At 42.3% G+C, this 15,975-nt stretch overlaps 1 protein-coding gene across 3 annotated transcripts in view; it reads left to right on the top strand.

Moving 5' to 3' along the window:
* The window catches only part of TNNI3K (TNNI3 interacting kinase), a 242,231-nt gene that overhangs the window by 208,598 nt on the left and 17,658 nt on the right, over positions 1-15,975 (top strand). For 2 of the 3 annotated variants that reach the window (XM_058176427.1, XM_058176428.1), the window contains exon 23: positions 7,244-7,413. In XM_058176427.1, the coding sequence (XP_058032410.1) occupies positions 7,244-7,413 (170 nt within the window). Of the gene's footprint in view, positions 1-7,243; positions 7,414-15,975 lie in introns of those variants that run through there. The other variant, XM_058176429.1, reaches the window with a different exon arrangement.

The raw sequence follows: 15,975 nt of genomic DNA, 5'->3' as shown, positions 1-15,975 counted from the left end.
AGGGCCACCCCTACTCTAGTTGGACAAGATTTCTGTCTATAGGTGAGAAACAATAAAGGAAATGGCTCAAAAGTGTGTCTTTCTTGCTTTTTGGAGCCTGACATCAGCTCCTTAATTTCCTAATTTCAGACATGTAGAACTGGGGCCATATCTTCTTGTATGAGGCAAGACTAGAATTCATGATCTTCCCACTTATATCCTGGTGCCTTTAACCTCTACACCAAACTTGCTCCCTTCCAAGGCCTTTCTATACCTTTATGGTGACACAGTGGTTAGAATGCAATACTGCAGGCTAATTCTGCCCACTGCCAGCAGTTTGATTCTCACTGGCTCAAGGTTGACTCAGCCTTCCCTCTTTCCAAGTGTAAAATGAGGGCCCAGATTGCTGGGGACAATACGCTGACTCTGTAAACTGCTTAGAGAGGGCTGAAAAGCACTGCAAAGTGGTATATAAGTCTAAGTTCTATTGCTATTACTATTACTCTTGATTTTGAAACCCATGCTTTTGTATTTCATCAGGGAAAAGGATAACTTTCACCAGGGCAAAGGGAAGGGGGAAAGATGGATTGAATATTTTCTAAACTAAATGGTTGAGCTGGCCAAACTTGACTTCAGTGTATGAATGATAAATATTGTTGCAATGTAAGCGTGTTCAATTTTAGCAATCAGTTCCTAGAAATACCACCTGTGTATGTGCATTAGAAAAGTTTCCAAGGTATTTCACCATTCTTAAGTGGAAAGGTCAGGATGCTGACTCCCAGTATCCACTTTACTTTCCAAGTTCTATCAGCAGCAGGTGATAATTCAGGGATAGGCAATTAATTTTCCCAAGGAACCACATGAGGAACTGGGACTTTTGTGGAGGATTGAATTCACAGCTCCTGGCTGTGCTAATCTGCAAGGCCGATTAAGGGTCCTTGAGTGGCTCAGGCTTTAAGATAGCCTGTTATTAAAACACAGCTGCTTGCAATTACTGCAGGTTCTAGTCCCACCAGGCCCAAGGTTGACTCAGCCTTCCATCCTTTATAAGGTAGGTAAAATGAGGACCCAGATTGTTGGGGGGGCAATAAGTTGACTTTGTAAATATACAAATAGAATGAGACTATTGCCTTACACACTGTAAGCTGCCCTGAGTCTTCGGAGAAGGGCAGGATATAAATGTAAATAAAAAAAAAAAGGCCACGTTTTGACTGAGGCAGAGGTGGGCGGTCAAGCCCAGGACTCCTCACACAATGACTGCCGCTGCCATCTCCTCAGGCTGCTCCAGGTGAGGAGCGAGCACTGTGCGGGTATAAAAAAACACTTTCTCTCCTCACCCTCCTGTGGCCACCAGCCGACTGAAAGAGCAACATGGCAACAGCGCAAAGCTAGACACAACTGGGCTTCTTCTCCTGCCCCTGTGGTACGCTAACTTACATATGATTTCTAATTGACCTCACATGGGCTGGATAGAGTTAGCCCAAGGGCCGGATGTAGTCTGGACATTATAAAATACCCAGGTCATATTATGTGAGGATGGAAATACTTTTGAGAGGGCTCAGTGTGTATATTTCTTGGTTGGAGCACAGTGAAGCAATGTTTCACTTTTAACTGTCATTTTAAAAAAAGCTCCCTGTTCTAATACACTGACAACCATCCATCTGAATTCCAGTCCAGGAGGGGAGCTTGTATACATTTCAAAGCAAAATAAGAGCAATATTTAGCTAGCCAGGCATTATGTTAATGAAAGAATGCAAGATGGTGTTCCATTGTCACATAAAGGGGAGTTATGCAGAATCATAGTCAGTCATGTCGACCGAGGCATGAAGTTTCTTTGGATTTGTGTCTTTTCTTTTCTTTTCAGAAAATGAAATGTGATTTTTGATACTGCTTCTAAAAAAAAAATGTTGTGTCATAGTGTAGCAGTTTTATGCTACTTCTTGGACGTGTTTATTGTGTATATTTGAGAACCTTCCTTCTGGTATATAAGCATAAAAATTAAATTATCCATTATTGCCACCCTACAGAATCTTTTTAATACTGTAGGAAAGAGGCTATATTCAGTGATTTTCCTGCTTAGGCAGTCATGTCTTTGACATTAAGTGGAGCTTTTTAAAAAATAAAATAAACAGGTTTTCACTAAGAAATAATCTTTTTAATAAGAAAATGTGCGAATTATAACTCTTTGCCCTGTGGATGGTATAGTAAATAATATCAATTCCAATGAAAAGAAAATTGCTCTATTCATTCTGTAGTGTAATTATCTGGAAGTTTGTGGTCATGTATGTGTTATCTAGACTAAAACTATATACTACTAAATCTGTTGTGTCCATTCGTCTGTAACCTTCAATTGGGTGAAACAGTGCGTCACAAGGCAATAATCTTTGAATGAAGGTAGCTCAAATGGCTAACTTACAGAATTCCGGGACCCATTACTCCCATGGCAATAATACTTAGTAGGAAAGTTGTGGCTGCTTCATTGCCACTGTGCTGTTGCTACTTCAGCACTGCCATAGTCAGCCGCAGTCATATGATCATCATTTCCATTACTCTCTGCCAGCTTCCCACAAGTCAGTGGGGAAGCCAGCAGGAAGTCAGCAAGTTATGATTGCTGATGCTCCCTGCCAACTTCCTCTCTGCCAGTTTCCCACAAGTCAGTGGCGAAGCCAGCAGGATGTGTAAGCTTGACTATGATTGCCGATGCTCCCTGCCAATTTCCCACAAGCGAAATCCTTCACTGTGGGAAGCTAGCAGGGAGCGTCAGCAGTGGGGAAGACTTCAAAGAAGCTCTCAAACTGATCAGGTAATGTGCCCTCCACTTGTGCTACCTCCTCATCCCCTCTGTGCTTATGCTGTGCCAGCCACTTGCACATTCCTGCACATCATTCCTGACCCATGTTGCAGACCTCTAAGGCCCCCACCAACCTGCACCCCATGCCCATACATTCTCCTTGGCCAGCACAGCATCTTTCACATGCCTAAGCATACCCCCACGCATCCTTCCTGACCTGCGCCAAACCGCTTACATCCTCCCAATCTGTTTGAAAGCTCTTGCTTACATAAACATATCCTGCCACCTTCCCAACTCATGCTGCAACCCTGTGTGCCCTCCTCGCACCATGTGGCAACTCTCAAGCATCCTGTGTGCACCCTTCACAACTTGTACAGCACCTTCCCTTTACCCTCCTCTTGGAGAGATGCCAGAATGGGAGATGGGGGTACAGTTTTTCTTGCAGTGCCTCACTCTTCCCCCACTCACCCTGCAAAGTGACAGGCAGTTCTGTGGCTCATCCAAAGAGAAGGAGTGATTTCTGATACCCCCTGTCAGCTTCCTACAAGCAGCATGAGTTGGAAGTCAGAAATCACTCCCACTCCCACTACTTTTTTCCACTATGGTCATTTGGTTTCCCTGTTAAAGTAAGGCAATATCTCCGAAAGGAAGACCCAATGGCCTTGTATGCACTTAATATCTACTTAAATCCCATCATTGGGAGGTGGAAATGACTGGTTTTGGGGTGACTGGAAGCAAAAGATTTATAGTTCCAGAACACAGCCATCCCCAAATCTGCATGGGTTAGATGGGTAATCATATCTTGTAAATAGTGATTGTAATCAAGAAGTATGGTTTTGGATCACATACACTTTGTTTAAATCATATTATAATATCTTGCTTCAATGTTTGGGCATGAGAGTCCTCCAAGAGCTCCACAGAGGATGCATCTTGTCTAGGAATAACCCACATTCCAAAATACTATCGGGTATTCAAACAACCAGCCAAATAACATCCAATAAATAGCAATAGCACTTAGATCTACATAGCACCCTATAGTGCTTCATAGCATTCTCTGAGTGGTTTACAGAGTCAGCACATTATCCCCAACAATCTGGGTCCTTCTTTTACTGACCTCAGAAGGATGGAAGACTGAGTCAACTTTGTGCCCGTCAGAATCAAACTCCCAGCTGTGAGCAGGGTTAGCCTGCAATACTACATTCTAACCACCACCTTATTATTATAAATAAATAACAATAAAAGTAAAGAAATTCTTATTTATAATATATAATAAAGAATATATAATAAATAAAAGTAATGAAAAAATAAGATCAATCAATAAAATAACATCCAATAGAACTATTCTAACTCCTCTCATTTAACAGTGACTATAATCTTGGATCTCTTTGGGTGCACACTAGGCTGATGTGCACCACAAAAACATTTTAATCTCTCCTGTCTACTAAGCATCTAGCAGAAAGTGGCATATTCTATGCAATTAATTCCTTTCTCCTGTCGGAATATAACAAAAAAGAATTTGGAAACTAATATTTATAATAGTTTAGTTCTTTCTTTCCTTCTTTCTATATTGTTAAATAACAAAGAGGAGAGATTTGGGCACTCAACTCAGAAATACAAATCCTTTCTCACATTGTTAAAATAATTTAATATACTTTGGAGTTTTTTTAGTTAATTTCTCATCAATCGTTACTGAGCTCTAACTCTACAATCTGATTAATTTCTTTATCTGCTTATTGATATTAAATTTCTGTACCAACTGTGTTTTCCCTTTTGCACGTACTTTTTACTTCTTATTTTTTAAGAAATGAGTAATAAGTAAATTGTATTTGTTTAAATTGTATGTGTACCCATACACATACCTTCCTCCCTTTAGTGCTATACTACCTAAAGCCGTGGTGGCGAACCTATGGTATATGTGCCAAAAGTGGCACACAGAGCCACCTCTCCGGGCACGCGGAGCCATCACCTGTTGCTCTTCCGGGTTCCAGCACACCTGCCAGATGGTCTTCATGCCCTCAGGAGCACCAGAAACTGAAAGAGCAGTTGCGCAGTGTGCATGTGTATGTGCATGCCAGGAAGATGATCTTCTGGTTTCTGCTGTGTGCAGGCACGCTGGCCACCTGGTCTGCTGGTGTATATGTGCACGCAAAGAACAGCTCGTGTGCCCAAAGACACAGAGACAGGATCCCAGCAGTTGCTTACTAGGAGAAAGAGCTGTCAGCCAGGACGGACGGGCCAGGGCTTCCCTGCCTCCCCACCTGAGTGGGCTTCTTTCGCGGCCCCAGCCCTCCAGCCCACGGCAACACATTTCCATGTTCCGGAGTGCCTGGCCAGCTTGGGCGTCCCGGAAGAGCAGCAGCAGCAGCACTACTTGTTCTCGGTGACTGGCAAGGAGTGGGCAGCAGTTCTCCTCCAGAATCCCGGGTGCAAGTGGAAGGATGAGAACCACTGCGCAGCCCCAGGAAAGTAGCAGGGGCAGCGCTGCTAGTTCTAGGTGTCAGGTGAGGGGGGGTTGTGATTCTCACCTTGCCACTTGTGGCTGGGATTCTGGAGGAGAACCCCCACCCCCACCTTGCCCCCCACCCAGAACAAGCCGCGCCGCCCCTGCTACTTTCTGGGGCTGCACAACAGTTCTCACCCTGCCGCTTGTGGCCGGGATTCTGGAGGAGAACAGTGTCCACCCTGAAGGAACATCAGTCCGCCGCCAGGATGAGAACTGCTGCAGAGCCCTGCAGCCCCAGGAAAGTAGCAGGGGCAGTGCTGCTTGTTCTCGGTGGTGGGCAAGGTGGGGGTAGCAGTTCTCCTCCAAAATCCTGGCCACAAATGGCAGGGTGAGAACTGCCCACCACCTTCCCCATCACCAAGAACAAGCAGCGCTGCCTGTGCTACTTTCCTGGGGTTGCGCAGCGGTTCTCATCCTGCCACTTGTGGCTGGGATTCTGGAGGAGAATGGACTCTGCGCTGAAAGAACGTCACTCCAGCACCAGGGTGAGAACCGCTGCACAGCCCCACAGCCCCAGGAAAGTAGCAGGGGCAGTGCTGCTTGTTCTTGGTAGTGGGTGAGGTGGGGGCGGTTCTCACTCTGCTGCTTGTGGCTAGGATTCTGGACAATCACTGCCGTCCCCATCTCTCCCGCCACCGAGAACAAGCAGTGCTGCCGCAGGAGGGGAGTCTGTGCCGAAGGAACATCTGTCCGGCACCAGGGTAAGAGACACACCAGCCAGGAAGCAGGCATGCTCCCTTGGCAGAAGGGGCAGGGGATTGCACTGGCTTGTTCTTGGTGACAGGCTGGAGCGGGGCACTTCACTGACACTCTTCTGGGTTCTGGCGGCACCCCTACCAGCCCATTTTTGGTCCCGGGAGGCTTGCCAGGCCCAAAAAGGGTGGCAGTGGATGTGGCACACATGCGTGGGAGGGGTCGCACACACATGTACAGTGGGAGTGGGGTCATTCACGCATGTGTGGGGGGAAGTGTGCAAGGGTCACATGTGCATTGGCAGGGCTCAGGGGACATTGCATTATGGGTGTGGGCACATGTGTGCCCGACCCCCCCTCTGCACTCCCCCCGCTTTTGGTACAAGACAGGAAAAAGGTACGCCATCACTGACCTAGAGCATTGCCTTTCTCTGGTGTAATGAACATGTTTTATACATGATTCCAATTGCTACTTTATACGTACATAAAGCCATTTTATCCTTGTGTAAAATCCCATTTCACACTTTATCATACATTTAACACCATTTTACACATAGAACTAATTCCCTTCCAAATTATCGTACGTTTAGATTTAACAGAAACCCATCCCACTATTCTGTTAATTGAGAGTTTCCTTCATTTTGATTAACTTTACATGAAATTGAGTTGGTTGGTAGATGGCAAAAATTTAAAAAATAATAATTACGTTTTCTCATCCCTACAGAAGAAACATCACATGACATGCTAGTATTAACTTAAGCATTAAAAAGTTGCAGCTCTATTGTTTTATTTATCAACATTTGGTATTGCCTAGTCTAAGGATTTGCCTCACTCTTTCTGTGATGCAATTGCCATACACTTTCCAACTATCCAATAAACTGAAGTCATTGCTTTTAAATATATTGCTATAAGATGACATGGGAAATGATCTCATTGCAGTAATAAATATAGCAATACTGTTATGTCCATCACAAAGAAACCATACTTTTTTAAAAAAAAAAGCTGATCAAAGAAAACTGATTTATACTCTATATGTATAATAAGAGAGAAGACTTAAATCTTTGGGGGGGGAAAATACAGCAAAATGTTTTCCATAGCTCCAGATTACAAAGGCCCTGCTCCATTGGACAATTAAAAACTAGCACGACACCATCAATGGAAATAGCTGAGCACATTATCAAAAGCATCTGTGACACATAGGAGGGATATCAGCCTTTCTAACAGGACTTTGGGGTTGTCATAATTAGGTACTGATAATGTCCTCTTCCTTATATCCAGCTGATGTCACCAGCCTCCAGCAACAGCAGTGGCTCCTTGTCACCATCCTCCTCGTCAGACTGCCTAGTCACTCGGGGATGCCCCGGACGCAGCCATGTTGCTGCTTTGCGTAGCCGTTTTGAACTGGAATACGCCCTGAATTCAAGAGCTCATGGGACGTGGTCCCAAAGGTAAGCATGAAGACCACATGGATTCCTTCCTTAGTCTGCGGGATTCAAAGAACTGCCTGACCTATTCTTGACTAGTCAAATTGCTGTTAGCACCCCCATTAAGGAACAAAATGGTTGCAAGCATCACAGAACCAAAGCACTCAGTAGTAATTTTCCTTTCTAAGCTAGACGGCCCAAAACATTCTATCAACAAATCAGGTTTAAATTTGGGGGTCTTCCATATGTCACTCTGCTTTTCCTGCTCAGACTTCCCTCCCAGGTTTTCTGCATAAGCGGTCAGTCCTTATATATTTCCTCTTTTGGGCATTCCTGTAACTCCACTGTATGCACATCATCTTTATTCAAGCGGGACTGGCCTAATTAAATTTTAATCCGGGGTTATTTATATTTTAGGGTTTTTAAACTATTTTAAATGTTTTAAATTTTTTAAATTTTTGGCCATTTTGTAATATGTTTGTTTTAGTCTTGTTTTAATGTATATATTGCGCTTTTTATTTGGCTGTACACCGCCCTGAGTCCTTCGGGAGAAGGTGGGCGGAGCTTCCCGCTGCCGGCGCTACCGGCAGATAGAACTGGATAGAACCTGGGGGATTTCACCATTGCAAAGAAGCCCATCAGCTCATAGTTGTTTGTGTTTGGGTAGCCTTGCTCAATAATACCCTTAATCGTTTTATGCCATTTATGTATGGTATGTGGAAATGACCTTGGGAGACAGGAGATTGGTAATATCAGACTTGTAAGGTTGGTGTCAGCCTTCTTAGGTAGAGCAGACAGCCTTCCAGTTACAGCCACGCATGTGCACACGCCAATCAACTGGCCAGAGGGCATGCTCACACCAGCTCTTCTGCTTTCCGGCATTGTTGCACACACAAAGGCCAGCTGATCATCGCATGCACATGAATGCCAGAAACCCGGAAGAGGAATGGGTGACACTGAGCGTGCTAGGTGACATGGGTCCATGTGCCATTTCGGGCACACATGCCATAGTTCGCCATCATGGGTCTATAGGTTAGGGAGATTAGTTTCTGAGTTTCTTTCTCCGCTCGTTATGCAGCTGTGGCCCATGTCCTCTCTTATCTGATCATTGTCTAGGCAGCATCACTTAACCCATTTCAGCCAAGCATCCATCTAACAAGGTCACTTCCACTTACCATGACAATTTGTGTGATTATTTGCTCTGATTGTTGGAGCTTAAAGCAGTCAATTTTCCATGAGAAATAAGACTTAGCAAAATTCAGGATGATATTTGAAAAAATATATTCAAAATGGAAGGCCTGGGGCTGGCAGGAAGTAGAGAGAAAGCTATAGGAGAAGAAAGGAAAGTGACTGAAAATCAAATCACGCAGCTGAACAGAACCTCAAATAGAAAGTGGTTGAGGAAAAGGAAGAATTAACTCCAGAAACCAAAAAAATAGTACAGTATAAGTTTTTTGTGAAAGAGATTATACTATTTGAAACTTGCAATCCTGGGACAACTGAGGACAGGAATCAGTTTTCAGGGAATTTGGTGGAGAAAGCAGGTTATATTTTCTTTTAAGGAAAGCTGTTAACTTGTTTGACTTTTTGACAGAACTGGAGACTTTGCTAATATTGTTGCTTCATGTCTTTCAAATAGCTCAGTGCAGTGTTTTATACTTACTTACTTACTTACTTACTTACTTACTTACTTACTTACTTACTTACTTACTTACTAGATTTTTATCCTGCCTTCATTTTTTTTATAAATAACTCTAGTGCTGAAAATGAATAATATTCTCTCCTCCTCATACTTTCCCCACAACAATAACCCTGTGAGGTAAGTTGTGCTAAGAGCAAGTGACGGACTTGAAGTCATCTAGCCAGTTTTTCCTGCCCAAAGCAGAACTAGAATTCACAGTCTCCTGGATTCTAGATCGGCACCTTAACTAGTATGACAAACTGGCTTTCATATGATGTTAACCTTTGTTTAGTCCTATTGTTATAACTTGCTAAAGTTTACTAAAGTTTACTAAGCGTTCTTGGTGTCATTATCACAGAAAAGGATAAAAGCCACAACCAGAATTAAGATGCTATACCTACCATTGACTCTGGACATTTTCCCAATAGTGAATTAAAAGTATCTTCATAGCATCCTCCTTCTCTTGCTGAAGTGATATAAAGCTTTTTCTCATTACTCTTTTCTCTCGTTACTTTGAAGCCTCAATAGTTGAATGACTCTAGAAAATGCTAAGTCACAAGTAGGAAAATAATCTCTAGCTTCACTTACCATTTATCATCCTGCTTTCCCCGCCACCATTTTCAATGGCCTCAATCTATTCTTGAAAGCACTTCTTTAAAATTCCTTTAAAAATGTAATTGTGCTTTTAGATTTGTTACCACAACAGCAGTGGAACTAATCTATTTTTTTTCCATGTTAGATCTAGAAGGCCTACAGAATTTTATATAAGATGTTCTTCACCCTCGTAACAGGCTCAGTGCCATAATTTGCATTGGAAAAGGAACTGATGGGCTTTTGTGTCTCACATCGATCTAGACCAGAGGTGGGGAACAATGGCCCTTTGATGATTTGTGGACTTCAACTCCCAGAATTCCTGAGCCAGCCATGCAGGCTCAGGAATTCTGAGAGTTGAAATCCACAAGTCATAAAAGGGCCATCGTTCCCCATCCCTGATCTAAACAAACCAATGTTTAGACAAACCAATCTGAATCGAATAAGAGCGGGGACCAATATCACTGTGCTTCAGCGATTCCAGCTGCTGAAACATCTTGTTGTGTATCACTGTGGACCTTGGGAGATGTTGATGCCATAATTTTCATTTCCTGGGGCAGGAGAAAGTGACTTAATTATAACTATGGCAATAAGGGAGTCTCTTTAGCCCATTAAGTGCTGTACTGATATTACTGGAGTACCTAGCAATGAAGATTCCAGGTAGACATATAATTTAGTCTTCTTGAAAGAATCGTCTGCCACCCTTTTTCAAGCGATGAAACCAAATCATTTCATTCACTTAGTTCATGGGCTAGTACCAGGGGTGAAATGCTCCTGATTCGGACTGGATCACGCGATCCGGTAGCAATCTTAGCGGCTGGTTTGGCAATCCAGTAGTGATGGTGGAGAGAAGCTTCACCCACCCACCTGGGTGTCATTACTTCCTGGTTTTAATGTGTTTTTTACCTTCTGAGCATGTGCAGAAAGTTTTGCGCATGTAAAGAAGGTATGCGTGCGCAGCGCGTGCACTTCCGAACTGGTAAGGAAGGTAAGTAGATTTCACCTCTGGCTAGTACTACTGTGTCAGTAATGTACTCTGAGCATGAGTCAAACGTCGATATCATAGCATAATATTGTTCGACTTGAAGTAAATCCAAATCTATAAGTCATACATGAAGAAATGCAATCTAGCTTTTATGTCTGTGGATTTGGGGGAGGATCTCCTTTTGATAATCATGCAAAGTGCTAGAACAACAATGAATTTGTGAGGAAAGCAATAAGATTCAGGGTGTATTAGAGGATTTTATATTAGTTCCCCTTTCATGCTGCAGCATGTAATAGATTTGCATGAAAGAATAAGCAAGTGACACATTTAGGTTATACTGTGGATGCCCAAGAGGGTGAAGAAAGTAGTTATCACAGCAGCTTCCCTGCTACTGTAATTTAATGTTCACAACAGTGCGCCACCCAAGCTCATTAGCTGGTTGAAATGGGTTCCTGCAGAACCCAAAGGGTTGCAGAAGAGTTCCCCCCTCAAATGCTATGCAATACAAATTAACTAACTCCAGTCCTATAAATAAAACATTGAAAGAGTTACCCAGAGGCAAAATATAAACTAAAATGAAGATGGTTTCTGCAGATTCAGTGTTTTTTTTTCCAATTATACGACATACTGAGATGATTAATGGCCTAGCTTTCAAATGACAATAGTTTCTTGAGGCTTTAATTTTTTAAAAACCATACAAATCGAGAGCAGGAGTGACTCAGTGTTGTGTGCTCGCAACGTTGTTACACCCTTCACCTCTCCAACTCATCTGAGCTGCACAAACTACAAGGCTGCACACAGTGACGAAGGATGTTTGCCTAGCTGTGTCTCTAAAACCCGCATACAGAGTTAAGGAGGTGTGAAATTACTTACTTCATCCTTCTGTAAATATGGTCCATTTTTGTCAGTAAAGTTACAGTGGCCCAATAGCACATGAGCCTCTCCTTGGGATATGGCAGCAGTATGTGGTGAGAGACAGAAATTGGAGATAGGGGCCGGGATAGCTCAGGCAATAGAGAAGCCTGTTATTAAAACACAGAGCCTGCAATTACTGCAGGTTCGAGCCCGGCCCAAGGTTGACTCAGCCTTCCACCCTTTATAAGGTAGGTAAAATGAGGACCCAGATTGTTGGGGGGGGCAATAAGTTGACTTTGTAAAAAAATATACAAATAGAATGAGACTATTGCCTTATACATTGTAAGCCGCCCTGAGTCTTCGGAGAAGGGCGGGGTATAAATGTAAACAAACAAAAAAAAATTGACTGATTGACTGAGCATACGCAAAATGCAAATGCATTCCAGTTGTCTTCTTCTGCCAAAAGGGGCCGCGGTGTGGCTCAGGCTGTAAGAAGCCTGTTATTAAACACAGCTGCCTGCAATTACTGCAGGTTCTAGTCCCACTAGGCCCAAGGTTGACTCAGCCTTCCATCCTTTATAAGGTAGGTAAAATGAGGACCCAGATTGTTGGGTGGGCAATAAGCTGACTTTGTATATAAATATACAAATAGAATGAGACTATTGCCTTACACAATGTAAGCCGCCCTGAGTCTTCGGAGAAGGGCGGGATATAAATGTAAAAAAAAAAATGTACTAGCGCACATGTGCAGATATACGCTGATCCACATATTCCAATTTTATTATGGTGTTACTGATACTACTCCAACCCTGAGAATTGAACAGGGTGTGGATGATGCACAACGTTGCCTTCATCCCAGCAGCGATCTGAAAGTTTTTACAACTGGCCTCTTTTTTTTTTTGAAAGGGGCAAGATAGAACATACAAAGATTGTCTAGTCCAGTGCAACCATCCAGATTCCTCCAATTTCCCAGCCCCACAAGAACTCATCAGGACAGATGGTGGTCCATCTGCAAACTTCCCAATTTGGCTTAGCATATGGATGTGTTTAGAAGAAGGGAAAGATGAGACTCCTGGATCATTGTCTTCAGGGGTGCTCAGGAATGGTAGGTTAATGTTGTTGAAGGAAACATTATTGTAAATGCAAAGGTTATTCAAAACCTTGTGATGGGTGCAGGTCAGTGGAACTGGCTTCACCCAAGCAGAATGGGAGCAGAATGGGAAATTTGTTCATGTTGGGCATGACTGCTTTATCATCGGCCATGCTACCACCCACCAAGCTCGTTAGCTCAAAGAAGCCTAGCACTCCACAAACAATTCCCACAACAGATATTTTGACTTACAACCCAGCCTACGAACCTCTCAGAAGCCAAATCAACCACACACCCAAACAGAGACAGCACCGACCCCAGTCATGAAATTCAAATTTTTTTACTACCGGTTCTGTGGCTTGGTGGGCGTGGTGGGCATGGCTTGGTGGGCGTGGCAGGGGAAGGATACTGGAAAATCTCCATTCCTTCCCCACTCTGGGGCCAGCCAGAGGTGGTATTTGCCAGTTCTTCGAACTACTCAAAATTTCCACTACCGGTTCTCTGAACTGCTCAAAATTTCTACTACCGGTTCTCCAGAACCTGTCAGAACCTGCTGGATTTCACCCCTGCTTTAAACACTACACCATCCTGGCTGTCACTTAGATCCAGGCCAAGCCAGTGATGAAATGTAAAATTTGTTACTACCGGTTCTGTAGGCGTGGCTTGTGGGGGGGTAATGTGACTGGGTGGGCGTGGCCAACTTTTTTTTTTACTTTTTTTACTTTTACAAGAAAAAATGTAGAAAAAATGCTTTTAAAAGGCTCTGAATATCCCAGCTGAGCCGTGCAATCATCAGAACCTTTTTCTTTTACTTTTAAAAGCATTTTTTCGGCTGAAGAAAAAATGTTTTTAAAAGTAAAAAAAACAACCTCTGAGGATCGGGTGACTCAGTTGGGCATGGGGGGTGGGGCAGGGATTTTTGCTACTGGTTCTCTGAACCACCCACCACCATCACTACTGGATCGGGCAATCTGGTCCAAGCTGGGAGCATTTCACCCTTGACCAACCCTCAACTAGCCCACACAAGCCCCCCCAACCAGCACTTCACTTCCGAATGACCCTCACGCGATGTAACTTCCCAATCACAAGACCCATCACAAGACTCTCACTGATGACTCACACCTGACTCATCACAAGTCCCTCACTTGACACACCCACACCTGAAATCCTTATAAACAGAAGAACCCCGACACTGACATCCCCTTAAACTCTGCTGAAGATGTTACCTAGCCTGGTAACAAAATGTTCATAAACCAACCCACAAGCTCAGAGAACGAACTTTTACCCTCATCCTACAGATATTCACCACTATGACTCCTTTAAATGGAATCTTGTCATGTTAGCACACATAAAAGAATCTTGGAATAATATTTAGATCCAGATTTGGGGGGGAAAAAAACATGGTCCTTTGCACAGGCAGTCTGTATTTCACCCAGAAGAGCCGGTCATAGTCTGCAGTAATTGCTAAATGTATAACATTCTGTCTCTTAGATAACTGATTGACTTGCCCTTTTGCTTTCATGGTTTTATGTGTGAGCAAAGGTAGATGGATGAGTTCCACTACAGAAAAATATTTGAGAAGTAAGTGAAGCCGATGACGCGTTACTTTACAGTTTAGTGGAATTCAACAAATCTAATTCTATTATCCTGTCAAGTTCCATCAAAAAAAGATCTTGAGAGTATTTTTCTAATTTAAAAAATAATTTAAAAAAGATCCTAGCAACAGTAAAATACATCTATAGGGTTTACTATATCTGTGTTGGGGAAAATCCTTTGTTTTCTCCAGATTTTAGGGAAGAAATAATATACACAATAATTAATTTTCCATAAAGTTATGTTCACCAATGCACCTTTTTAAAAAGAGTATCAGTCATTAGCTAATAATAAAAGGGGTTTTTTTTAATCTAACTTTTCAAGGTTTATACAAACCAATTTACTCAAGTAAATGGGAAAAAATGTTTTCTGACTTACAGAACTCAACTGAGATTTTTCTGGAACATTTAAAAGCCAACAACCATTTTTTATCCTATCCATTAAGTACCCATTTCGGTCTAATAAATGTAGCTTGGCATTCATGCTTTGAGGAGTTCAAGCACAAGAAGAAATATTCTGCCAGGTTTGTGAACTTAGTGATATTTAAGGAAGAAAGTAAGTTGTGAGCTGTCACTTGACTTACAGGCAGGCTGTGCGTAAAGCTGTAAGGATATGCACATAAGCACATATACACAGACATGAATAATGCCAGTTCTTGTTTATAGTTCTTGTTTAAATCTAATAAATAATAATAATAATAGTATTACTTTCATGAAATAATGTATTAGGTGAAATGTTATATTATATAAAAATTCAATTTTACATATTGCTGAGAATCAGAATAATCTAATATAGGTGGTTACTATACAAGCAACTTACTCATCATCTAAGTTTTACGCAGAGAAGTAAAATCTGAACTCACCTATTGCATTATTGAATCATAGAGTAGGAAGGGGCACACACACTTCCAAACCAATAGGGAGGGTAAGTAAATTTCACCCTTGGGTTATAGGCTGTATACCCCAATCTGTTATCAAATTCTCAATAGATACTATCCAGATTCTTTTGAAGATACCAATCTACTGGCCTTCAAGATAATTGGCCCATTGGAGAATTGTTCTTATTAATATGTTTATCCCATGTTTCCTTCAACAATCCAGCTCTTCCAACTTTTTCTTTTCTTCTTTCCCATCCCACAAATCAGCTGTCCTGCCTCCATTCTGTACATCGTCTTGTACGCTCATTCCAATTCGTTTACATTCTTAATGAACAATAGTCACAACTGGATATGGAATTTAAATTATGCCTGCTGTAATTTTGCCTAATGCAAAATTATTCCCTTGTGCCCTGCAAAGGATTGTTCTATTAATATAAACTAAAATTTCATTCCCCTTTTATCTTATCTTTTATCTTTTATCTGCATCTTATTCCTAACTCAGTCTATGCTCCAAAACTAACCCCATTGAATTCAATAGGGCTTAATTCTAGGAAACTGTAAGTTTGCTACTTAAGCATCTCAACACCAAGAACACTGACAATTGTCATAATAGTTTGCCAAAATTATTCAGCTGTCAGAAATATGAAATGGGGCTACTGTACTTCTCTCCTTCCAAGCAAAGGATGGTATAGCCTTCCCTACAGGTTGCAGCTCATGATTCATGCTTTCCTCTCCATTTTGATAGCCTGTCCCTATTCTTTCTTGCCTGACCTCTTCACATGGCTGAACGGTCTGCAAGCTCACAATTCTTTGATTTGCTCTATGCTGTCATGTGTACAGCAGTACATCAATCTCTTTCATAAAGCAAGCTTGTTGTACAAGAAATTTGATAAGCATTTCCAGGCTGTAGGATG

This window comes from Ahaetulla prasina, chromosome 3 (genome assembly GCF_028640845.1).
Source record: "Ahaetulla prasina isolate Xishuangbanna chromosome 3, ASM2864084v1, whole genome shotgun sequence".
Lineage (NCBI taxonomy): Eukaryota > Metazoa > Chordata > Lepidosauria > Squamata > Colubridae > Ahaetulla > Ahaetulla prasina.
This window is presented reverse-complemented; position numbering and strand designations above follow the sequence as displayed.